Source organism: Rhinolophus sinicus, chromosome 3, assembly GCF_057876585.1.
Source record: "Rhinolophus sinicus isolate RSI-liver-muscle chromosome 3, RSI-T2T, whole genome shotgun sequence".
Classification (NCBI taxonomy): domain Eukaryota; kingdom Metazoa; phylum Chordata; class Mammalia; order Chiroptera; family Rhinolophidae; genus Rhinolophus; species Rhinolophus sinicus.
The window spans coordinates 181,668,096-181,694,766 of record NC_142503.1 but is presented as its reverse complement, the minus strand read 5'-3'; the positions used below and the strand labels follow the sequence as shown (position 1 = coordinate 181,694,766).

General features: G+C 38.4%; 1 protein-coding gene across 37 annotated transcripts in view; it reads right to left on the bottom strand.

The window, feature by feature from the left end:
- Positions 1-26,671, bottom strand: part of NRXN3 (neurexin 3) — a 1,515,532-nt gene that overhangs the window by 745,150 nt on the left and 743,711 nt on the right. For all 37 annotated transcript variants that reach the window (XR_012494578.2, XR_012494579.2, XM_074327130.2 and 34 more), the window contains one exon: positions 26,212-26,331. Coding sequence is in view for 35 of the 37 variants with exons in the window: in XM_074327130.2 (XP_074183231.2) it covers positions 26,212-26,331 (120 nt within the window). In the remaining 2 variants the exon portion in view is untranslated. The remainder of the gene's footprint in view (positions 1-26,211; positions 26,332-26,671) is intronic.

Here is a 26,671-nt window from a genome sequence, read left to right as displayed (position 1 = left end):
AAAAAAAAGCTTCTGACTATTTCATTAAACACTTCTTTTATTATAGGAAGTGTCCACTGTAGGATCCCCTTTTATGGTAAAATGTTTTCTCAATTCTTTATCATAGAATTTGATTTGCTATGTATGGTGCCAAACTAGCCTCACCCAATACTGAGAAGAAATGCCCACAGACTGTTTTCCAGGTACTTTGGTAGATAAGAGTTTCGATCCCTTATATCCTTTTCCCTGCAGCCCATCATTTAATCCCCAAAGCCTGAGCCTACTGTTAACAGAGAAACTTTATTGCAAACTGTGTTTCCATCATTCATATGGTGTAGAATGCCTAAGCGAGCCCAAATACTGGGATAATTTGCTTCGGAAACCCCTGGAGTGCTGTGATTGACCATAGTCCTAGTCGGAGATGGGACCTGAAGATTTCTTGTCAGAGTGACATTTCCTATTTCCTCTCCCAGATGCTCGGAAAATTTTCCTAAGGTGAACGCCTACCGGCAGAGCTAGCAGAGTCTGAGCACCATGATGTAATCTGGCATGTAAAGTAGGTAACTCAAGAAGCGGGTGGCTACGGGGATGAGATGGAAAACAGTGAGGAAGGGCGGGTACAGTAGGATGACCTTTATCTACGATGAATCTCTCTTAAATGGATGGAGCTCTCCTATTTTGTGGTGGCCCCATGGCATCATGAATAGGACCAGAAGCTTGGCAGGGCTGAGATCTAGAGAAGTTCTTGTAGGTAAAGTGAACGAGCACACACCTGGTAGCTCGTGGGCTGAGCTGCACTAGGGAGGCAGTGGTCATGGGATCCACCCATTGATTTACCTGCTTTTATGGAGTCATCTGTTCCTGCCTCTATTCCCAAGACGGCTCAATGTGAACCTTAAGAGTCGGCACAGAAAGTGTCAGCGGTCAGTCATTGATTCATTCCACAAATATTGCAGGGTCACTGTGCTAAGAGCTAGGTTTATTGTAATGAACAAGACAGATGGAAAGTCTATCGTGGAGTTTACTGTCTGCCCACAAGCCTTTTCTCCTTCCTCTGCTTCAAATAGGTTCAAAGCTCTGGAGTCAATTGTACACCCTGTGTCATTTGCTCCATGCATTTTCTCTCTATAGCCAGGCTTACTGCTGTTGGCAGCACCCTCTCTTGTCATTACAGTTTATAGACTTTGGAACCTCAGCTGTGAGGGCTTATGGAGTACAGAGAACTGCTCTTAATTACAGAAAGGTTAAATCTTTTGCTCAGGGTCATTCAATCAGACCATGGCAGAATCAAACAAAAACTCTCCAAATCCCCCAGATTAGGTCCCATCCTTCAGCTGTATGTACCAATAGCACCTTGAATATCATATTTTGTAGCTTTCATCACTCTTATAGGTATTTATATAAAGCCTGTGTTCTTCACATGATTTCAGCCTCTGCTAGAGCAAACGCCATGTCTATCACTTTCACGGTGTAGCCCCTGAGTCTAGCATATTCGCTATAAAGTAGGTAGCCAAAACTATTTGCTGAATTCACTTTAAATTGTCAACACCCTTACCAGCTGTCTATTATAGGACGTTTCCCAGCTCTAAAACTATTTCCCTTGCACAAGACTTTTGATCCTGGAGCTCATGCTTTGCTGCAAAAAAGGTCTGACTCAAGGCAGAGCTTTCCCATCAAGTGAGATGGGAATCTTTCAACCAAATAAAAACAGAAAGGAGCCAGAAGTGAAGATAAAGATGATCCAGGTGTATAATACAGGTGGGAACCAATGTGGAGTCAGAGGTCCTGGCTGTGAAATAATGCACAGATCTCCTCCCCGTGGCACAAGGCTGCTTGCCTTCACCCCCTGCTACTTCACAGAAAGCCCCTTTGGCTTGTGGCTGCTGAATTAGTCAGGCTTTTGTATCCAGAAAGAGCAAAGGGGCACAAGGGGACATGGGTGAGGTACAAAGGAGAAAGACATTTGCTTTGGAAAATCACTGGCAGCCAAAAAAAGGCTGCCCTTTCAGACGTGGCCCTCGACATTGGGGAGGGGACCCATTTGAGGGTACCCTTTATCCAAAGGGGTGTGACCTTGCCATGTGATGCCATCTGCAGGAGCACACTTAAGCACAATGATCCAACACCAGCAAATGAAATCCTACAGCTGAGAGCCATTTCCTTACGGTTCCGTTGGGTTCTCCGGACAGGATATAAATTCTCTCCAAACTCAGGATTTCTGAGCGCTCTAGCGTAGCTGACTCTCTGTCTCCAAAACTTCATTGGCCTCTACTCTTCATAAATCGATCTTATATTTTGCTTTGCATATTAGTAAAAACGATATTTATGAATGAATGAACATTTTAGAGATAAATAAGTCATGTAAGGTGGTTACTGATACATTGGCATTTATCTATTTGGAAACATAGGTAAATTCCGTAAGTACTAAATTATTTTAAGAGCAAAGTAAAGTCAGTTTAATGAAGACCTTGACTTAGCATTTCATAAGGTGGTTGGCAGAATCTGACATAGCTAAAAATGCATTCAGCCTTTCAAGAACAAAATCTTCTTTGAGAGATGTTAATAATCCCCTTGAGAGCATGGCCTACCCACAGAAAGTGAAGTGGGCTATTATTGGGATTTTTGTTTTTGTTTTAGTGGGTATTGAATACCAACATTGTGTTAAGTAGCTTTGGTACACATACAATTGGGCAAAAACTTGTCTGCTTTAAATCCTGCCACTCCAACAGCGCAGAGAAAACCAGAGGATAGATACACTAAAAACAGAATAAATTCATGATGGTTACGATCCAAGGAGCTTTGGGTGAGCCACTATCGTATTCACACAACAAAGGCATTTTATGACCTCCTTTAAAATAACATTTTAAAGCTGAAAAGTCCCTGAGCTAAATCTTTACCACTGCATGCCCCACCATGACCATACATGTACGCGCAAGCACACACACACACACCACGTTTCCCCACTACCTTCAAATACAGCAAGATGGGTAGAGAATCACCTTCAAATCCAGCAAAACAGGTAAAGAATACAGGATTCAGAATCAGTGTCAAAAACATCACTCTGAATTTCTGCATGAAAATGCAGAAGGAAATATGCTTACCAAAGGTTCAATGAGCATGATAAGAGCAAAACCCTTCCAAGGCCCCTCTGTCTACAGTTTGAGGGAAATAAAACATTGAAAACAGCAAACAGTCTTTAAAAAAGTAAGCCAAGTAGCTCATCTGCTCTTGTATAATCAATTCTTCAGTAGCCTGGAAAGCTGACAAAGGAGAGGCAAGATGTAAAACTCCCATGAGAGGAACCCATGACAGATGGTCAGTTCGCACAGCCTCTGGATCTAGAAGGTCACCTGGGGGCAATCCACCTGCTTTTGGGGATGCTCGTGTGCCTTTTGTAAAATGGAGGTGAATGACCCACCTTTTTACAGGGTTTTGTGAAGAGCACACAATCTTCAAAGGTTCTCCTGTAGCTTTTAGAAAAATAGCTCACACTCAGTTTAGTACTCAAAATCTCCCTAATCCTGACCCCACCTAAGCACATTGAATGTTACTATGCTGCAGGCTACAAACTCTTGCAATTGCCCACATTCATCAAGAATCTCAAACTTTTTTACATTTCACTCCCTCTACTTACCTCTCTCCTTTCTTCTCTTGCCAGCCTAGTTATCCATCCAGACTCAGCATGCCCGGGTCTTATCAGCCGTTCCATCTTAACTAGATGTCCCTCTAGTGTTGTCTCAGGCCACCTGACTTCCTACTGATAACCTGTACATGGTACCACTAGTCACTGAACACACTCTATCTTTCAACCATCTCTATAGCTTTCGCATTAGACTTGAGGTCCCTTGAGGGATTGAGTATATATTTCATACCAGTATTCCCAGTGCTACTTTGTTTGGTACATAGTAGACATTCAGAAGTGAATAGATAACTAATACTTCATAGCCAAGTCATCTGTGGAACTTTTCTGTTTCTATCACCCACTGCTATCACATATTTTGGTCTCATCTCAGAAAATTACTTCTCGATGGCAGGAACGCTTCATTTGTCAACATGGCACCAAATAAAGTCCTTGCATAGTAATGGAAATGAGTGAATTTTGGTATATATAAGTATAATGATTGATTTGTTTTATTGAATTTGTACTAATGCTATTTATTTCTCCATTCATCTGCTTCCTTCCCACCCCAGTCCTCTCTGATGTCAACTTATTTAAATCATCGTCCCTTCTTCTTTTTGTCTCCACTGGTACTAAAATGTAAAGAAAAAAGAAAATCACATGTTGGGCTGTGTATATGTCCCAGAGCAATCTCCATAGTCAGTGTAATTTATATATGGATACCCAAACAACAAACTCGCTTGAACACAATTTCAGTCACTTATGACTTGCTCCACTCTGTAGGAAGAAAGGCTCATTACAAGTGCAGCCTGTTGAGATAATATACTGATGAGATAACTGAGCTAGTTCCAACTATTGATGTTCTTTTCCAAAATGAGTGAGTATAATTTATTGCAAAAAAGTTGAAAGTGTCCAAAATTTTCAAATGGGTTTAATTATCTTGGTAAGAAACAGTGATAATGATGGAGAAAACCCAAAGTGAACAAACCTAACTGGCAAAGGCCTCTTAATCAGTCTTGAATTGGGCTTTTTCTTGGATCAACATCTAGGAGGAAAAAGGAAAAAACAAAACAAAACAATCCACCCAGGCTCATTAAACTTGACCTACGAGACCAAAGCACCACCTAGTGGGGAAAAAGGGAAAACAACTGCTTTTGCACAGATTGTCCTTTTTAAACCCAACAGATACATGTTTTCTTGGATCTCCGGTCTCTCAGTGTCTACTGAATTTACAAATTTTCCTTTTAAATTTGTGCTGAAAATTAATTGCAGACTTAGAAAGAAAGAACAAACAACAACTTCTTTTATTATCTCCTAAACCTGTTAACACAAACACTTGGGGCCTCTACGTAAATAGAGATGTGTGGGTTGCACACCATCTGTGTGTGATACTGTTTGCCAAGCATCCTCTTATAGCAACCAGCACTGCCATGGCCAGAGTTCCCGGCCATCTACACCTTCTCTGCAATTTCAATTCCTCTCTGGGAACGTGGTATGGCCACAATCCTATGTGTGCCACAGCGTATGGAACAACAAAATGGCAGAAAGGTTAAGAACAGGAGCTCCTAACAGAAAAACTGAACATGAACCCCCGTTTCTTCCTTCCTAGTTTTGTGGCTTGTAAGCCAGACATTTCAATTCTTCTATCTCAGTCTCCTTCACTGTTATAAATGGCAACAATATCTGGTTGCTGGAGGTAATGATAATATTTACTTGTTAGAAAAATCAAACAAGAGCATATAAATAATCCAGCATTATATCTAACATTAGGAAATATTCCATGAATATTTCTTAAAAGTTATATTATTCTATTTATTAACTTATTCTAATTTCTATCTAATTATTTCAAAGATGCAAACAAACATCCATGAAATGGAATTTCACTAAGGTGAATACACTCTCCCTTTTTAGACTATGTAATTCCTTAAAGAAGACAACGAATATATTTCAAAAAACAACCTTTAGAATTTTGTTGTCAACCTAGGTGTGAGTTATACTCCTATGGGTGCAGAATAAATGCCTGAAAAAACAGCACGTGTGATATAGAGACACGACCCAAATAGTGGTTGGGAGGTTGATTGGTTTTATGGCACAAAACCCACCTCTGAACTGAGAAGAAGAGAGGACAATAGTATTCCCAAGTCACCATGCTCAAATTCACATTCAATGTGCTTCCCAAATTTCATTTTCCCTCATTGGATTTAGAGAGTACCTGGAACCAATCAAGAAATGTACTACAACACAGGATAAAAATGAAACATTTAAATGGGTCTAGCTAAATGAAGTACAGAAGGAGCTGATATAAATTCTGAAAGCCTACATTTTATTTTCCAAATTGTCCAATACTGAGAATAGTTTTATTATTTTCCAATAGTACGTATACTTCAGTGACCTTAAGGAATCTGTATATCTGAGTTGGAGGATGAGAGTCATTCTCCCTTATCCAAAAAAGAAAAGGTGACAGCATGGGAGTATCTTAGTCTCATCTCATTTGCTGGCTTACATCATTCTCTTGCAAAAGAAGCCTTCCTTTAACTACAAGGCAGAAGGGAGTGGACTCACCCTAGGCATTTATAACAAAGAGACAGATGGTTGAACTGGTCACCTGTCTGCAGAAATTATTCATGGAAGTGAAAAAGAAAAACAGAGACAGAAAAATCCGTCTGTATCTGCGTCTGCGTGTGTATGTGTGAGGGCATACGCGCGCGCACGCGGGCGTGTGTGTGTGTGTGTGTGTGTGTGTGTGTGTGTTTTCTAATAACTTCAAACTACTCTTTTTCTGTTTATAAGATGAATCTCAATCATAGCAGTTAAAAAATTTTTTTTTACTACTATCCTAAGTGGAGATGGATGATATGAAATACTCCCATTTGATCATGATGGATGATCCTTGCTCTGTGCTCTGGAAAATAAGTAACGTCCCCCACAAAGCACCTCCCTGTAGGCTTCTTGAAGAAAAAGAGGGCTCTCTCTGGTCCAAGTCTGACAACTGGATTTAATCGTGCATGGAGTAAGGAGTCCCTAGGGCTTAGCATCATGTTAGTTCTGAACCATCAGCACCAGCGGTAAATGATTTAGCTTGGTCACTAGACTTTCAGTAAAGACAACGCAGAAAGAGAATCTCCTGCTTTTGAATATTCCTTTGACTGTATTTTCAATCCAGATCGACATATGAGATTACCGTGTCTCTTTTCTGGAAACGATTTCGCTGTCCATGTGCTCTCAAAACCAGTATCACTAAGACAAGTGCCTTTCAGATACTGAGGACTTTTCCCTGGGTCTCATGAAGAGTATAAACTAAACTTCACAAGCACTCAAATCATTCCTGCTTAATACGTATTTAAAAACATGCACTGGAAGAACAGAGGAGAGAACACGGAAGACCTGAACAGGATGGGACAGCAATGGTTAGGTCCTCAAATCTCTTTCCAGCAATCATTACTCATACCACCTCATTCGAAAGGCAATAGGAAGAATTTCACATTCAATACAGTCACCAAAATGTAAACCCCAGGCGTTTCCTTTCCTACATCATTTGGGGGGCAGCAGGGAGGCTTGAACTGATAAGCTCACAGTAATTAAAAAGTATTTCTTAAGAAAAGGAACCTATAAGTTCTTAAGTTGGGTGGTAGGCACATTAGTATTTGTTGTTATTTTTATACTTTACACACATTGACATATGAATATTATTTGCATGTTTTCAATCATTAATAAAAACGTGAAAAGTCTTTAAAAAACGAAGAAGTAAATTACAGTCTTCAGCAATTGTGGCAAAAAGCTAACACTCATTAATAAGGATGGTGGGTACAGGGTGTTGAACATTTCCTGTATTTTCTGTATGCTTAAAATTTTTCATAATTTTAAAATTAAATTGGGATTTTTAAAATAGTCTCTGCTGTTTCCTTTCATTCCAACTTGCTTTTAGGTGACAAGGTTTAACAGTGTTGATTCTTAGGAATAATTTTCTAATTTCATAAAGGGAGATAGTTTCTATCTTCAGTGTCCCAAATATTGAATAATCATTTCTTCTGTGGATATCTAATCAATTTACAGAATTGGTAGGGTTTATTTCCCAAATGGTAAAATAAAATCAGACAGAATCTGAGTAACCTTGGGTTGTCCTGCTTTAGCTACCTGACAGAGCCAAGGAACCAGAAAATCATAGGATTAAATCAGAGGCCAATAGTAGCCGACCTTGCCCCCAACTTCCCGGGGGTGGTAGATGCCCACAATTTTTCAGTTTCTCCCACTTAATCCTATGATCAACACATTTGTTTTGTTTTTTTCTTGTCCTTTAAAACAATTCCAAAGCTTCTTTTTGAGAGATAATCCTAGGTATGTAACTAACATGGCTGCATTTTACCCAACATCACACTTTGAAGATTCTCTTCAATGCTAACAGGCGACAGAAAAGACACTCAGGTGGAAGCAATAAGTGAAGCAACTACATAGAGAAGAAATGAAGCTCCATGTTTCCATGTGCACGGCCTGAACAAAACTGTTAGAACACAGTACATCTGTCCGCATTACAGAGGCCTTGATACTTCTCACACCAAATTGTGCAAAAACATTTAAAACCTAGATATTTGATTACACTTCATGTCTTTGCTACATGAACTTTTTTGACCAGAATTCTATAAAGATTCAAAAAAACAAAAAACAAAAAACAAAACTATATCCAAAGATGCTTCTGTTGTAGAGGAGGTTATCTACACACTGTAAATGCTCAGAATGTGTCCTAATTTTTAAAAAAGAAAAATCGCACACATTTCAAACTGAGGCAGGAAATAACAGTTTGGAATGCTTCAAGCATTTCAGCTTAGCAGTGGGGAGCTCGAGAAGGATTCTGCAAGAGGAAGAGTCAGAGAGCTGCTCTGACTACTACTCAGGTGGTTTTATCAGCTCAAAGCCTGGGGACAGCTGCAGAACATAGCTGACGGCAATTTCGCAGGCATGAGGGAAAACGATGAACTTGGAATGAACTTGTTCCTAGCCATACACAAGATACTGAAATTATAATTTAATGAGCAGCCACTAACAGTTCATTCCATTGGAAATCATACAATAAACATGTTTGAACTATTGTATGTCTGAAATACGATGTATTGTTTGAGTAATAGAGAAAGAGGTTTTAATATGAGAAGTGGATTTTCTTTAACTTTAAAAAAACCTACCATTGTTAAAACCAAAAACAAGGGTAAGGCTAAAAGGAATAATAATCAAAGCTTACAAGATTACAAATGGAGATTTCTTAAGTGTTTGCCAGTTCTTTGAATATCATAATTGCTTTTGCCTGCCTCTGTGTAGTTTATAATCAAGTTAAGGCTAACCCTAGTATTCTCACTTACAACATATATACATATATATGTATGTATACATATATATGTATATATAAAAACATAGATATATATGTATGTGTGTATATATATTGCCATTTACCCTGGCTATTACAAGAGCCCCCTAATAGCTTTCTTACTTGATTCATTCTTATAAGAAATATTCATCAAATCCCCACTGTGTAGCAGACACTGCACAAGGGTCCAGTTATTTAGTGGCAAAAAAAAAAAAAAAAAAAAAAAAATGGATGTGGTGCCTGCTTTCACCAGGCTAACTATCTTCTTTCAACTCACCTCTCACACCCTGCCAGGGGGTTCTTCAAAGATTTAGCTTTGCCCGATCACACACTTGCTCAAAAACTTCAATTGGTCCTTTTCCTCCAAATTCTCCTGCATCCAGATCCCCATGACTAGGACCTCACCAAGGTCACCTCAAACCACACGTCAACCCCCACCTCCAAATAAACATTTTATTCCCCAAAAGATCCCTGACTTTTCCAACACCCTGCCCTTGCTTACCTTGTTCTTTCTACATGACATGGTACCTGAGCAGAACTGGGCCTAGATTCTAATGAAAGAGAAATGAATACACTGAACCCTGTGAAAAAGGTAAACGTAGATACTCTGGTTATGTAGATGACCTTGAAATGTGTTTGACTCTAGTAAAGTTCAAAAAAAAAAAAAGGATAGACTTCGTGATTAAATATGAAGTCACCCACAAGAACACAATTATTCCCTTGCAAGGGAGGGAGTAACTTAGCACACATTAAGTTGTTTTCACTCTTTGGGATACAGCACATGTTGTTTTACAGTAGGGCGATGTATCTGCATTTCCAAGTACACACAGACTTCCTTCTAACATGCCCTTTCTTCACACCATCAGAAACCTATTACCTCTACCCTCTGTTCCCTGGCCCTTTACTTCAGTCCCAGTTAATATGTGTAAAAGAGAATGAGAACTAGTGCATGTCATACCACACAACACTGTTAAGAAAATATTGACTTAGGATCACTGGCTAGTGAATCAATAGTCAGGACTCCTAATTCTTACACTATTATACTCACTAGCTGTGTGATCTTGGGAAAGTCAATACTTCCTTTTGAGCCATATACATACATATATATATATATATATATATATATATATATATATATATATACACACACACACACACACACACACACACATATATACATATATATGTAAAATGAGAGCTGTCTAGAGTATCTGTTCATAAATAAAAAAATAAAGTTATTTATTACCAAATGATAATGAATTTATTTCAAAAAGTAATCGTTTTGTGCCTTGCATGGCCCATTATAATAGGTTAATCTACACTAAACACTTCCAAAGTAAGCTTTTAGTTATCATTACCCTTAACAGGTACCTCACGTTTTGTGTGTTCATCGAAAGTTTATTGAACATCTATAATGTCAGGTTCTACATAAAATGCTGGAAAGATAAATAAGGCATTGTACCCACTGCACAGAATTCACAGTGAATAGTGAGTGAAAATAATGAACCAATACTTGTGAGATAGGCACTACAATGGAGAACTATTTACCAAAAGGAAAAAGAGTAGTCTCCCCATTTGTTTTCAATGATTGACACTGCGATATGCAATGTGCAAGGAAATAATAATCATAGTTCTGATTTAAATGTTTAAAAAGTCATACATAGATAAGTATGTTGTGTAAACATGTAAATTCTCCACACACATTCACTTAGTACAAGGCGCCCCATATAGAGATGAACAAGCTGAGGAGGACAGGCCAAAAAAGCGGCAAGTTTAGGGCACATCTGAGGAAGAGAATCTTCCCACCAGTGCTTAGGTTTATAAAGTGAGTCCTAGAAGATTTGAAATAGAAAATTATGTTTGGAGAAAATTCCTGGAAAGTCTTAATTGCCATGCTATAGGGATTTGGAGTGTTTGAACAGAAACACAAAATTTATGAAGAAAGGCTTACATTAGCTAGCTCCTACTGGGAGAAGGTTAACTAGCACAGTGGAGAACAGAGCATCATTGACTAGAAAAGGGAATGGTCAGAATTTAGGGCCGGGGGGCGGCCGGTTAGCTCAGTTGGTTAGAGCGTGGTGCCAATAACACCAAGGTTGCCGGTTCGATCCCCGCATGGGCCAGTGTGAGCTGCACCCTCCTTTAAACAGAAAAAGAATTTAGGGCCAAAGCCTGGATGGACACAAAACAGAATGTGTTGAGGGCATTGCAAAGGTAAGAAGATATGGATGTGTAGTGGAACCAACTGTTGAGTGCCTGACTTTCTCTAGCCATAAAGCAGCAGCGGAGAGCCAGGCAGAGAGGAATGTGGTCAGAATTCGGGTAGTGGGTGGCCAGGTCAAGAGGCAAGGGCTACAGAGTCTTGGTGGGAATGTCATTCATGTTGCTGACTAGGAACTCCAGACAACGTATGGCGGGAAGTGAAACCTTTGAGACATGGAGAGTAGAAAGTAGAGTCAGGAGGTATAAGGTAGGAGAAAGGCGAAAACTTAGGAAGCAGTTAACAGCAAAGGAAATTCCCTTTGCTAGACGGCCAAGCTTTTGAAAAAGCATAACATGAAAATTGAAGCCACCAAGGATAATGCAAAGGATGGAGTGAGACAGAGGCTATGAGCAAGGAACTCAGTTTAGAATGTTCTTCACATCCCATAGGTCAGTAGATCTGATGATGAGAATGGAGAAAATAGCATAAAAGACATGTGGACCTTAAAAGAAGAGATATCATGGAACAATGATTGGGAGCTGTGCTCTGATGCCAGGAATAAAAAGATTAGGACAAAATTATTCTTCACTGAAGGAGACTTCAAGGGATGTTCCATCAATGTAGTATACCCAGATTTTAGGTAAGGCACAGATGTTTAAGCTATAAAGGAATTTGTTCACATTAGGAAAATACATATGAAACAACGATATGCCCATGTGATGGCAATTACTGAATCACTTGTGGTCCACTGCTTACTTGGCATCAAATATTTGTCATCAGAAATAAACACTATTTATATAAACACATTTCTACTACACAAAGACTCAGAAGTAAATAAATCACACTTCCCTCTAATAAACTTCATATAAAGAGAAAAATCATTCCTATGTGAGTACATTTTAAAATGAATTTAAATTTCCATCATTTAAATATTCTATCCAAATTCATAAAACCCTTGCTGTCAGGAACAAATAGAGTCTAGAAGTACAAACTTTCTGCATAATTATTCTTAGAAGCATGAGTTCTTAAAATGGCTGAAATTTCTCTTTTGGATTCCCTCTCTACCAATCCTCCTCCCACACTTTAACAGTCACATTCATCATATTTCCTTTCCTCAAATACTGTCAGCATCATAGGTTCCAAAGAGCTAACAGCATTCTGCGCGTTGGAACTGATTATCAAAATCACCATGATTAAGATTTTGGTATGATTCCCTAGTGCTCGGCAGCTGGGCCCAGTATGGAGAACTCCTGGTAATGGGTATGTAATACTGTTACCGAGACAAAGCTTCTTGTTCAGTTAAACTCCACTGGAGATCAATATGCAGCCATTTTCCCGTAGCAGGCAATAATTAGCACATTAGGCTGCTCAGTAAACCAGCAACTCCACAGTTCTCTGCTTTTTTCTGTCAAGAGCGAATAGGAAACAAGAGCTTGGCCATGGGCCTTCACTACTTGGCCTCATGGTCCAAGTTAAAGTATAAAGTGTATATATATATATATATATATATATGTATGTATGTATGTATGTATGTATGTATGTATGTATAGATAGATAGATAACTAGAGCAGGATATATATATAATCTTTGTATCAAACTTGGCCTGACCTGGCTTTGGAGACTCAGGTTTAAAGAGTTTTGAAGTGTTTACTGAGGAGAGGTGCAAAAATGAAACAACAAACAAAAAACCCAAAAAAACTATTGTAAAGAGTGTGTTGTGCAAGTGAAATTGGGTTATATTTGACTACTGTAAATTAATAATTTAAATAAGAGTGACTATTTACAAAATTAAGATTAGATATTGAGATTTCTGGTAATAACAGAGGCTGCAAAGATTGTAGTTTTGTTCCCCCCATCTTATAAGTGACAAGAACCACAGATTCACTGGCCAGCGATTCTTCTTTATTCTAGGAAAGAAGCCAATAGGTCATGAGACATGAAGGTACCAGGATGCCTTGGTGTGCCCTTGGGAGCCTGTGTAAGCACTGCCTGTAAAACGTAGGATATTCACAGGAAAGACAGTAGGTCCTCTGAAACCTAGTTAGGCTTCCGGTTCAATTATACAGACCCACAATCAGGAGTATGTTTACATTTAAAATTAGAATATGCAGAACATCAGTGCTATTTGAATAATCTAATCCCAGTACCCCTACCACCCACATCCACCCAGCACACAGTTCACGTCTACGCTAGAGGAACCTACGGTCACCACAACACAGGCCAATTGGTTCTCTAGGAAACAGGGTAAATTATACACCAAAAGTGGTAATTAATGTATTCAAAATTCTATGTGTTCTATTTATTAGTGACATTTTTCTTTAACAGATGGTTTACATTTTTAACTTCAGCTGCTACCTGGAACCTTAAAAAGCTCTTTCCTAAGTCCAACACTCTATATCTATTATTTCTAACCCTGTTAACAAAACTGGGACTTTTGCAAGGTACACACTGTGAGATTTTGTTGCACTACTTGTCAAAAGCCACGTAGTCAGTCAGGAAAGGAGCCAGGATTTGAACTCACCTTTTACTCTCAAGTCCATAAAAACCACCTTTAGATGCTGAGCCATGCTTTCTGTAAGTTCTGAATAGAAATGCAGTGGGATTTTGGAAAGAGATCAATATGGACTCAAGTGGGCAGAGAAAACTCGACGGACTAGGTGAGGCTTGGGCTGGGACATTAAAGACTGAACAGGATTTGAAGAGCCAGGTCAAGAAAAGGGATGCCATTCAGGGGGCAGAAGCTAGAGCAGCAATGGCACAGGGGCATAATGAGATAGAATATCGTAGTGACAGTAAGAACACTAGCCTATTAGAGGACACAGTAATCTATCAATATGAAATAAATGGGGTCCGTGAGACAGATTTTAAAAAGCAGATTGTGGAACACCTTGAAAACCAAGAGTAGGATTTGGACTACAACAAGAGGGGCCACCGAAGGTTCGTGAGCAGGGCGTCATAAGACAAAAAAAGGTGCCCCAGGAAGATGAATCTGGAACGAGTAAACAGGACAGACTTCCGAAATAAAAGCTGGGAGGCCAACAATGGGGAGCTCAAACCTGCCAAGGGAAGCAGCAGGGAGAATTGTTTTTAACATCCCCTGTGTTGCCCAGTTGATTTTCACTACCAAGGCTTTAATCGAGTTTCAGCGTAACACTCTTTGTTGCCTTGCTCTGTGTCTGAAGAATCTGCCACCAAAACATTCCTTGTGACAAGAGAGGTAGCTTTAGGAAATACAGCCACAATCAAACATTACCTAGGAAACCAAATATAACGAAATGCAAAATGTTACCCCACACTGGGAAATAGCTGTGAGATTTGGTTATAGCTGTGTTTATTGTTCATTAAACTTTATATAATGGGAAAATATGCTAAATTAATCCAAATGCAAATTAAATAAGTTGGATGTTGGAAATGCATGTGGTGTGTTGTGGGGATTGGAATAAAGCCTCTACCAACAGTGAGAGTGTGTTTGGCTAAACTCACTTGATTTAATACATTCTTTTCCATTTGCTCTGTTCTCAGAATTTTTTATGAGTCAGGAACAACAGACACGTGTGATGATATGTGTTTGAACTGCAGGCCCTTGTCCAAAGGGCCCTGGCTGCCAGGGCACTGATGTGAGCTTTAAATGGATGACACACCAGAGTGCCAGCATGAGGGAGCCACATGGGAGTGCTGGGTAGGGAGAGGAGATAAATAAATCCCAGAGGATGTCCCCCTGCCTAAATCCTTTCTCAGAGATAAAATTATACCCCTAGTAATGAATATTCTGATGGGACAAAAGGGCTTCCTGCCAAACATACTCAAAGGCAAACAGATACCTGATCTGTGACCCCAGCCAACATAGCACCTTTACAATGACAGAAATACACAACTTGCCAGTGGACAGATTCAACCAAAAGTTCACACATGACATTCTAAGACATAGAAACAAAGGTATTTGGGTAGAAAAATTATTTCAGAACAACTGGAAAACATCCTAAAGGAAATTTGTATTTATTTATAGTATGTATATATGCCCATATGCTTATTTTTCTTTATATAAACATTTATTTGGTTTTACTCATGTCAAGATAGCTGGGTAAAATTACAACTTTAGATTTAGTTGAGGGTTGATTACAAAAAACATCTGTGAATAACTAGGAAATAATGCCAAGAGTCAGATGCTATTATTTCCTATCAGAGCTATTGAGAGTTAGTTGTAAAGAGTTTACCAGTTTGGCGGAATTCTCCTGCAGAGACATAAAGCTTTTACAACCCCGGGGGCATAAAAATTAAGAAACCTTTGTGTTTTACATTTGTCAGTATTCAGTGCATCTAAGTTCTTCAATTCTACAGTACCAGTTTTGGTCAACATAAAATGCAGAGGACATTGACAAATGATGTAGAAGAGTCCTACTGTCTCATTAGATCTCTAGAGTACAAGAGCATTAAAAGAAATCTCGTCGTGCGAAATAAACCACAACGTCTCTTTGGAAGTGGATGTGACAGAAAATAACTGGAACCCAAGAGGCCCCTTTCCCATATACCTTATAAGGGTCTTTTCCCTCTAGCCACAAAACCATTTCACTTGTATGTAGACGCATCTATGTATAACTGCTCAGAAACTGCAAAGCTTTCTGTGAGATGGGATGAAGGCAAGAGAGAAAAGAAACAAAAAACATCTTGACATTTCCATTTTCATCTGAAGAAGAAAATCGCGTATTGGGATGCTCATGATAATTCCCTCATGCCTGAAAGCATCCTTTCTAGCAAGAAAACACCCAATCCTGGTAGAAATGCTGTTTATTTCATGAGAAGAACACTAGGACCTTTGCACAAGTCAGACTTCGAAATTATGCAAGGCTCAGTCATTCATCCAAATATATTTTGAACATCTATTATATGCTTGGCACCATACATGTTCTGAAATAAGGTCATATGAATAATTGGTAAAATTATGCATGTTTTCTCCACTGCTTTGTCCTTTTAGGCATTTGCCAGATTTTCAACAGTGAGGTTATATAATAAAAAATGTCAGTTACAACAATGCAAGTTCCCGCCTTTTTATATGTGTGTGTGTGTGTGTGTGTGTGTGTGTGTGTCTCAATATAAGGGCACACCCGAGTCTAAAGATCAAAATAAGGGCAGTCAAGGAGCAAAACACTCCTTGGCATAGAAACCTTCACTTTCCTGAAGTCTCCAAATTTTTGTTTGAAAACACTTCTTAATTTCATTTGGAAAAGAGAACTGAATAAGGTGGCAAAGACCCACAGGTTAAAGGTACGTGAGAAAACAAATCATAATTCTAGGTAAAGAAAATAAGAACACCTAGCTGCAGGAGCCAAATCTAACCCGCACCCACTGAGCTTAATCAATTGTTACCAGAGGGACCAGAAGGAAAAAGCAACGGGTACTTCATAAAAGAAACTCAGATGAAGAAACACTTGGAGACACATTCACACGTATTTAACTACCTGTGTGCAGCTTCTTTGGCTGTAGAAGGCTCTTTGACTGTGTAAGGCCTATAACTGGAATTGCAGAATCTTCCCCCACCATCTTTTCCCCAGAATATTCTACACTGCCAAGGTTATTCTGGGATTGTTGCAAAGCTTCAGACCATCCCTAGGAGGTGGCTTAAAGCACAGCGTATTACGTGTTACGCTGTCATCCCTCCCAGCCCCTGCCCCAATCTCAAAGGCTAAAGGTAAAGACAGATAAAAAGAAATGGGCTGACATCCACTTCCAACCTAGACAGAGTAACAGATTGCATTTACAATTGACCTGAAACAAGAAAAGGACAACAAGTATGAAAAAACAGCTTGCAAGACACTGGACATCAGGCAAAGAAGGACAGTGATTGCTAGAGGGAGGAGACAAACAGGTAAATCCTAACATCACCCCAGTGTACTCCCAGGAGAGACATTTCTGCCCCGCGGAGTGGGGAGGGAGAGGCCAGGCACACTCCCGCAGATGAGGAGATGGAGATGAGAGTTAGGAGAGCAAGGCAGCTAGAATGCACAGTGTCATGGATGAATGTCAGAAGCATTCCAGGGAGCTAGAGGAAACAGAAACAAAAGATCGCATACTGTATGATTCTATTTATATATATCCAAGAACAGACAAAACTCATGTACGCTGATACAAATTTGAACAGTAGTGACCTCTAATCAACAGAGAAGGGCTGATTAGAAGGGGCAGAAGGGAACTCTCTGGGAAGATGGAACTGTCCTTTATCTTAACTAGAGTGTTAATGCCTATCCCCTAGAAACATTCACGGGGGGGAAAACAAGCAAAGGAAACCAAATTATATTTATTAGCCTTATTTTACAAGAGAAGATGAAGTCATTTATATCTTTTGTGCCTTTGCATGTAAGTGCAAATAAATGTAGAAGAAAATAAATGTAGGAAATCATGAGTCTATATTGAAAAATAATTAAAATCATACCTGTATGTGACTAACCAGGTAATATAAAATTATCTTCTGTGAACCAATAGGCTCTCTGTGGATTACTGCCATCACCATCAATATGTAACTAGCCAAGCACACCAGAAATACATGGGCTATAATTAAACATAAGCAATAAAAATGGTCTACAAATATAGCATCCTGAAGGTGGCTGAAATGAAATTAGTGAGGTCACAGATTCCAACAACTCATAATCATTCCTGACAAGCTGCAGGACCCTGACTTGTGGAGACTATTTCTCCTTGAATCATGGGTCTGGGAACTGCAAAAACTAATGTTTACCTGCGAATCCTGGTTCATTTTCATGGAGGGCTGTGCAAAACCAAAGTAGCAAGCAGTCCAGGCTCTTGCTGAAACTGTTTGATGGTGCATATATTAACGTATTCAGGTGTTAATATGATAGAACAACAGTTTTGGGGTACAAAATCGACCTTCTTGCTAGCAGGGGCATATATAAGCAAGAGCTACCCCCATGAGCAACAAGCTACAACACATCTATGAATCTGCTCTCAAGAGTACCAGCACCTTCATCCTTTCTGAGAAGACTCTGGGTTTAATTGCTATCCTCTGACCTCCTTTCAGCTACATTCAATATCTGTGGGCCCAGAAATTAAAAACAAACAAACAAAACAAACAAAAAAAAAACCACAGACGCACTGAAATAACTTCAGCCATTACCTCTGGTACTGTCTGCTACTGAACGCTCCTTTTGTATCTGTCTTATCCTCTGGATCCTTCCCACTGTGGTACCTGGCTGTTCCTCCCAGCTTCACTGACTCCCCTGGGCCCGTTTCTCTGACCCAACAAACTTGCAAAATGACTCTTATTTGATTGGAACTCCTGATCTTGTTCCCTGAGCAGGTCAGTCCTAATGATGCCCTTATTTAAAATAAAGTGAAAAATATGTCTTCCCCAATAATACTGTAGACACTAGAATTACAGTATAATTAATACAATAAAAGTAGTAAAGCTCTGTGGCTAATGGGAATTGAAATCCCTAAGTGTTCAGATGAGTTTTCATTCAGAAGACACTGCCAGTCAAGAGCCTAGACTTTTTGGTCAGACAAATGTAACTGTGAGTCTCTGTCCACCAACCTAATACGTAGTTTTATGATCTTGAGCAAATCACTTGATGTCACCATGTCTCAGTTCCTCATCTGTGAAACTGGGATTCATAATAGTATCTACTTTCTAGGGCTTCTTAAATGACATAATGGCATAATGATTCATGACAGTGATTGGGAAACAGTTAAGTGGTTAAAAAAAATAAAAGGTAATTGCGTATCAGAGACGTAGTAGAGGTAAAAACGGATTTGAAGTTGAATAGGTTATAATATTGTTAATAAAAAGTATCCAAATCTTAGAAAAAAGGCTAGGAGAGAGCCATGTGTCCTTTCAATGTCATACAAGGACTCATCTTAACATGTGTACCTAAGAAATATTTAATCCTATGGGACATATACCTGTGTTTGACATTGATATTTACTATTAATTGAAGCTCAGATTGTGAAATGACTCATTAACCTGAAGATTTTTGTTCCATAAAGATGGAACATTCACTGCTAACGGTAACAGGAAACACTAAGAGCCTTTTGCTCTGTGAGATATTCACCAGTGTTCTATTTAATCTAAATTTGTATTTTAACATTCTTTTAAATGCCTATAAATATCTGCTTACACTTTCAGCATCTTGCTGTTTCCCTTGTTAAGGAGTTAAACAAATTTAGCACACATACATTCTATATTTATATGAGAGTTATGTTTTTGACTTTATGAAAATTATATTTGTATGAATCATGTTTTTAATTTTTTGAAAATTGTACCAAAGAGTAGCCAATAGTTCTGTAGGAGCTATTATGTGCCATCTTCACAATTATGAACTTAATTTATAACATTCTTATGAGACAGAACCTATAAATATCCACATTTTAGAGACACAGAGGAATGGATTAATTTATCCAAGGTAACACAGCTATTAACAGAGTCAAGATTTCAACACAAGCCATCCACTCCACGTCAATGGTTTCATCCAGTATGTTTATGATGTATATTGGAATTGCAATAAAGTTAAAAATGGAAGCCAGAAGATTTGGGCCAATAGAGGATGAAAATATAAATATTTGGAATATTTGAGGATATGGGAGGGGATACTCTTTTTCTCATTCTAGAATATTTAAATATATTCAAGCTAAATGACCTCATCAGAATATTAAGACAAAAACATGTGTTCAGAATGCCAGAATATGATAAAATTAATAACCAAGAACACTGAGCTTCCCTTTACCAACTTAAATAATTTGGTTGTCTGAGAAGACTTGTCTACTTGGAATTTTAAGCACTCTAGCTTAGTATTTAATGCAAATTTTGAACTGTTATTATTTCTAATAGTGTTAGTAGCTAATCTAATAAGAATGTGAACTTCCCTATCAGACAGACCTGGGTTCAAGTCCTTACCCAGCTTTGTTCTAACTGTGTGACGTTAGTCTTCCCGTTGTTAAAATTAGGACATCAGTAGTATAGCATTTCTTAGAGACTTTAGGAAGATTAAAGGGAGGACGTCTTTTATAAAGGTCCTAGTGGAGTGTCAGCAACATAATAAGGACTTGACAAGTGTCAAATATTATTAGTTATAATACAAACTATCACTATTCCTTTTTATAAAGTACCTATGACAGTCGTCATGCCACACCAAAGCTTCAAAAGGCTACATGGCTAATTCAGTTTCACAGTGTTAGAGTTAGGATTGGCATGGAAAGCAGTTTGATTCTAAAGCCAATTAATGCCTATGCTATGATAGCTTTTATAATTTAATACCATACGCATTACAAATCAACTTTTTAAAAATTTGGATCATTATAAATAAGTTTCCAAGATAAATGCCCACCAGTGTCTCAATGAAATAAATCAAGATTTGAGCCCCATTAGGTCCACATTCAGGACCCAGCAATAGATTCAATGTGGGGGATTCTTTAGTAGAAAACATAGATTCTACTGAAGGAGATTAGGAAATCTGATGTATTTTTCTTCCTTTGAAAAATGCACATCACACAATATTAAACAAAATAAAGCAGAGCACAAACTTTAAACAGAGTGTGACCTTACACATACAAACGTTTAAACACTGGAAGGAAACAGCCAGACCATTAACAATGGCTTTAGTTATTTTTCTCCACTCACTGGAATGCTATCTTTCCTTGCCAACCCTCTTTGGTACTATATTTGCTTAGGAAGCACATATTTTCAAGACTCATTTGTCAACGAAAACTTTCCTAATAGCAGAAGCCCTTCTTGATGAGTCTCAACCCCAGAGACAGTTGACGTCATTCCACTCTATGACTCCTTACTCCACACTGTTAATAATTCTATTGAAGTACTTTCATATGTGTCTTCCCTCATTAGGTTGTAATATCTTCAAGAACAGAACTGTATCCTATTCATCATCCTATCTGAAAATACAAAATGTCTGGGGAGTGAATGAATGACGGAAGGAATGACAAAGTGTGTTCTAAGTAGCAAACTACTATCTGAATAATGAACTTCTCAAAAATGGCTTATTTGTGGGATAGACAGAGCCTGAAAACAGAAGTAGGAAATAACCACATCATCAAAAACATAGACATATTACAGTCTGATATCCTTGGAGATGATTGCTATACAAGTAACAACATAGCCTCATGACATAATGCCGGTGTAGCTATCCGAACCCAAGAGACAGAATGAACATGCACGTCTGTCCCCTTGTTTGTACACTAAGTAATGCATGCATTGCTTATCTTTGCTGAAGCCTGAATGGGAAATGTGTTTTTAACAGGTTTAATCAATACAGCAACCTACATTAAAAAAAATAAAGAAACCCACACAATAAATAAAAAGCAAAAGGCCAATCAATAGCCAACAGTGCCGCTTAACAGCCACTCCCGCAGAAAACTGTCTGAAAAGGCGCTTCACACTCCACTGTCTGCACGATCCACAGCTGCTTGCCATTGATTTGTTGCAAGCAAAGAACATCTATTATTACATGCCAGTGTGAACCTAGCAATTTCTTTAACAAGTAGCCCACGATATATGACTAGCAATGTAGCACAGGTAGCTGACTGCTGAGGGTGGGCCGAGGACCCACATCTATTCCCTTCTCTTCACTCCACAAAACCATTATAAACACCCAATTTCTAAATCCAGAAATGTGATGTGTGTTCTTATGGGCCACACACAGACTGTTCCATGGTTGCTTCTCCAGGGCACCGAAGCAATAACAAGATCCGAAAATTATACTCAACTTCAAAGAGTAGTCACGAATATGCTCAAAGGGAACCATGGTGAAGACAGATGTGAGGTGTTTCAAACTGCTGTTTTCAGTAAGTCCCCACAAATGACAACTTTTTTGCATGTGTATGGGTATGCATGCGTGAGTTGGATTTTGGGTAACATCTTGCTGTGTTGTAAAGGAGAGAGGAACTCAACAATAGTCTGCCAATGCGGGTGGCATTCGGGGAAAGAGATTCTGAATTCGCTTGATGATATTATGGCTACAACGTATTGAAACTGCCCAGATCTCAGACCTGGTTTAAAATACTAATAAGAACCCATTATCCAAAAAGAACATTCCTATAAGAAACCTTGTAAGGTTCCATTCTTTTGTTGTTTTAACATGCATCCCTGACATTAAGTTGGTGTTCCAATACGATGCACCCTCTCAGAAGTCAGCCCCATTTTGAATTTTTCAGAAGAAACAAAGATTTTCTTTGGAGAATATTATTTGTGTGTCCTTCCATAGATCTTATTAGATCCTACATAAACTCAAGATTGCTTCTGGAATGACTTTGTCCATTGCAAATGGCCCTAAAAGTCACCTAAAGGAAATTCCCTATGATTTTACCATAATATGAAATGGTGGAAAGCATGTCATCAAACTATATAAGACAATTAATAAATCAATTATACTTTAGTCTCCAATCAGAAGATTTTTGTTTCTATCCAATACAAGGGAATCACATTTATACAAGATAATCAACCAACGAGACTACATGTTAAACCCTCACAACCCCTATATAAGCTTTGCAGCTATCTTTTTAAGAATGAACCTGGAACTTGCCCCATGGCCTCCACCAACCCACCAGGCTTTCACAGAGAATGTAAAATGTCATTAAAACCATCCAGGTTTGGTTTACTCATACTAAGAGAGATACAGATCTTAAATGTAAACTCTACTCTGGAGACCACATCTATGTGACAGTAATTCAAATTTGTCAAGCAAATGCCAAATTTGGGAGAAGAAACAAAGGACCTAAGTGACAGAACCAATGCTAGAAGGAGGGAAAAATTCTAAAATGTTAACATTTCCTTAGAAACTTGCAAGTCATTCCCAGATATAATTAACTTTCTCACACATGATGAACTGAGCACTTTATTTTGGAAAATATCATAGCCTAGCTATTTCCCTATTGAACGATTTTCTATTCTTGGGTATACAATAATAAATTGAGATGTTTTCATTTCTAATAATTGAGGATCAATTTGCTGTCCTGAGAAAGACCTCATAGAAAATGAGAGATCCAAACCTACCCTCCCCCCAAAATAAATAAGAATGCCTTTTGCTATTAGATTGACTCTCTAATCAATTCATATGGTTTTATGACAGCATTTCAAGACACAAATTATTTTAGATATACAACATTCCACAGAATATCTTATTCCCAAGAATTGGGTAAAGGCCAGATTTCCTTCACGGCATTCCACTTATAATGTTATGCCCAATTTTCGTTATCTAGGTCAAAGCCATGCCACCTGTGGCATGAATGTTATACCTAAGCAATTACTAATGGCCTCTGTGTTTTCAGAGGAGACTTAAACTCTGCTTTTCTCTCAATTCCTCATCCTTCTCCTTCTCCCATTTTATCATTTTTCCTTTTCTGAATTTTTCCCCACTGCTTTTGCCAACGATAATCATGAGCCTTGTTTAACTCTGCTGCTGACACTGAGGGCTAAGGCTTAAGTCCTGACGCAAGCTAAGCTACCAAGAACTTGCTAACATAGAGAGCCATAGAATATCAGATAACATGGAATATCAGATAGGTCACTTCATTTTGAAGATGTTTGAAGCAGCAAATTACAACTCTAAGGGTCAAAGTTGATACAGAACATAATGATCTATGACGTAAAGTCGTAGGGCTGAGTTTCTAGGTGGAAAAAACTGACTCTGATGGTAGCTCCACAGGAGAAATTCCCCTACATACTTTAAGTGTCAATTATTAAAGTGACATCCATTGTAAAAATGGACCTACCATTTTGGTATTGTCAGTTGGGTTTCATTGTAAGTTTACCCACAGCCTCATGAGCAGCAGTAAATGCTTATTGTTGTAAGCAAAAAGTTTACATCCAAAGTTACACCTTATAATCCTGTACATCTGAATTCTATACATTCCTCACATTCTGCAATTAAAATGGACTTGCTCCAATTTCCATACACTCATCTAATTACAGAAGCCCTGGTCCACTCTCCAAAAAAGGTCTAAATAAACAAGCAGATTCTTTTAGAGACGTGGGCTCAGAGGTCTTCTACAATCAAAAATTCAACTACATTATTTATAGAATAAAATCCAAAATATGTTATCCTATGCCTGGATTATCTTAGAAACATTTCTGAAGGATGAGAAGCTATTGTCACAAAAGAAAGCTGACCTTTCCCAACCCTCATTCTAGTACTTCATTACATATCGACCAATTGTTCAAGTCAGATAACATGATAGTACTCATTGTGGACTAAGACACAACTTCCTCTTAACAAAATCAGAAACAATCATAGAATGCTGGAAAGAATCCTGGTTGATTTTTGGCAAAAAACCAATGTCTTGCCTGGGTGGCAGAAAGGAACTTGTCAATGAGAGAAAAATACATACATACCTTCTGCCGACTGTGCATTTTCACCGTTGTTAGCGTAACTTACCTTTCTGCGTGTTCTGTGTGCAGTCCATTTTCTACCGGAAGTGTGTGTGATATGAAATAAACTTGTGAGGACAGAAAAGCATTATGCTACCATTTAGGGGGGAAAAAAGCCTTCCTATTGAGTTTTCTGCAGACAAATTAAAGGGAAAAGAAAGAGCATATAGCACAATTCCCAAGGTACTCTGGATGGGTCCATAACTGCCTGTCTCAAAGGGGAAGAGCATTTTCAAATCATAAATATGAAATAGGAATTTCAACAATACCAAATACTTGGAAAGAGCAATGTGATGCCAAAACCTTCTGCCGAGTCTGTCCTTTGAGTTACAGTATAGAAGCATATGCTTACACTTAGATCAATGACTGTTAAAGAATTTTCTCTCTACATGGCCAGATACTCCACTTGTTTCTCCTTAGTGTATCTAGTGTATTTTAGCAACAGACAATATGAAGACAAAAAGCTATAAGAAAAAATGAAAAACAGAACAAGAGACAACTATACACACATAAAATAAAAAGGGTGAGCAATACGAAATCAAGGAAAACCAAATAGACATAATAGAGATGGCACTGTAATTGGAACCTGGTCTCACACTGGCAAACTACATAGCATGGCTTAACGGTTTGCACAGATAACATCATGAATCATTTTCATGAAACCAAGAGTCCAATTGACTGAGTTCAGATTATAAAGCAAAGTCCTACCATAAAGGCTGCATTCAGAAAATCAGAAGGTCAGCAGGACCCACTAAGTCAGAGCCTTTTTTTAAAACAAATCTCTTTGCTGTAAGTATTCAGAAATTTCAAGTGTTTATTCATCTTTAAAAGTGGCCATGATAGAAAAATGCCATAAGAAGGAAGTGGAGACACAGGTTACAGACTCCCACAGAATTAAAATATGTCAACCATCAGTGTTAGAATCACCTTCATGAAATCAGTCTTCTAGAATTAAATCAGCTGATATGCCTTAAGCATCAGCAGTAGACAAAGGTAACAATTGGCTCTCTTCCAATATGAACCAAATGCACAGATGTATACAGATAAACATACTCACAAAACAGATATATAAATAGAATACATATAAACTTAGCCAGAGGGAATCTCTGCCTTACATTTGAAAGACCCAGGAGAATGTTTTAAAGATTTCTGATTGGAAAATATGAGCTCTGAACATCTCCATCATTTGAAAGGTCTAAGAAGATCACTAAATTCAGAATTTTTGAGAAAATAGCTACATTCCTTATATATCCTCTAAACTCTAGGCAATACAAATAGGTGTCTCAAAACTGTTACCCAGATAATTTAATTAATTAAGGACTGAATTCCTTAGAACAAAAATATTGCCCGAATTATTTTGTTTTGTTTTTTCAGTCACAGGTAATCTAACATACAAGAAATTAAAAAAAAAAAAAAAAAAAAAAAGACAGCAACAACAACAACAACAAAAAACCATTGGGAATAAGCAAATGGGAAAACATCTAGTATTGTTTGGCAAGAAATGTCTCTTTGCTCTTCGCATAAGAGCACTAGTGCTTTACATTCCAAGTTTCTGGAGGAGAAAATTGCTTATTAATTTTTCAGAAGAGCCATCCTTTTTTCATAATGTCCCTTAAGGTTTCCCCAAACCCGTGAACTCTGAAAAACTCCAAGTATGAAAAGGTTGTACTCACGATCATTGCACTGGTTCCCAGAATACGAGGTCATGGAACAGTCACAGGTGAAGCCTTCCCACTGCTGCATGCAGACCCCCTGGTTGGCACAGGAATCTTCCTGGCAGGTGGTACTTGGTCCTAGCAATGCATAACGACAGGGGAAGAAGAGAAAAAGTAGAGAGAGAAGTGTTAAAAATTAATCAGATTCAAAGCAAGCGCTTGAATGTACTAGTCTCATGCCCCAAAACATTCAAAGACACAACCACCAAAAATGTCAACTCTATATCATGCAACAAGAATTCAGTATATACAAAAGACGACAGAAATACACACTTGGCCACAAACTATCAACAGTCACACAGAAGGGAGAGGGCTGAACACACTGTTCTCTTTTAGGCAGACTTTGCAAAAGATCCTCATCTCGACCATTCAACTAGAAAGAGATCTCATTTGGAGCACGGCCTTTCTAAACGTAGAA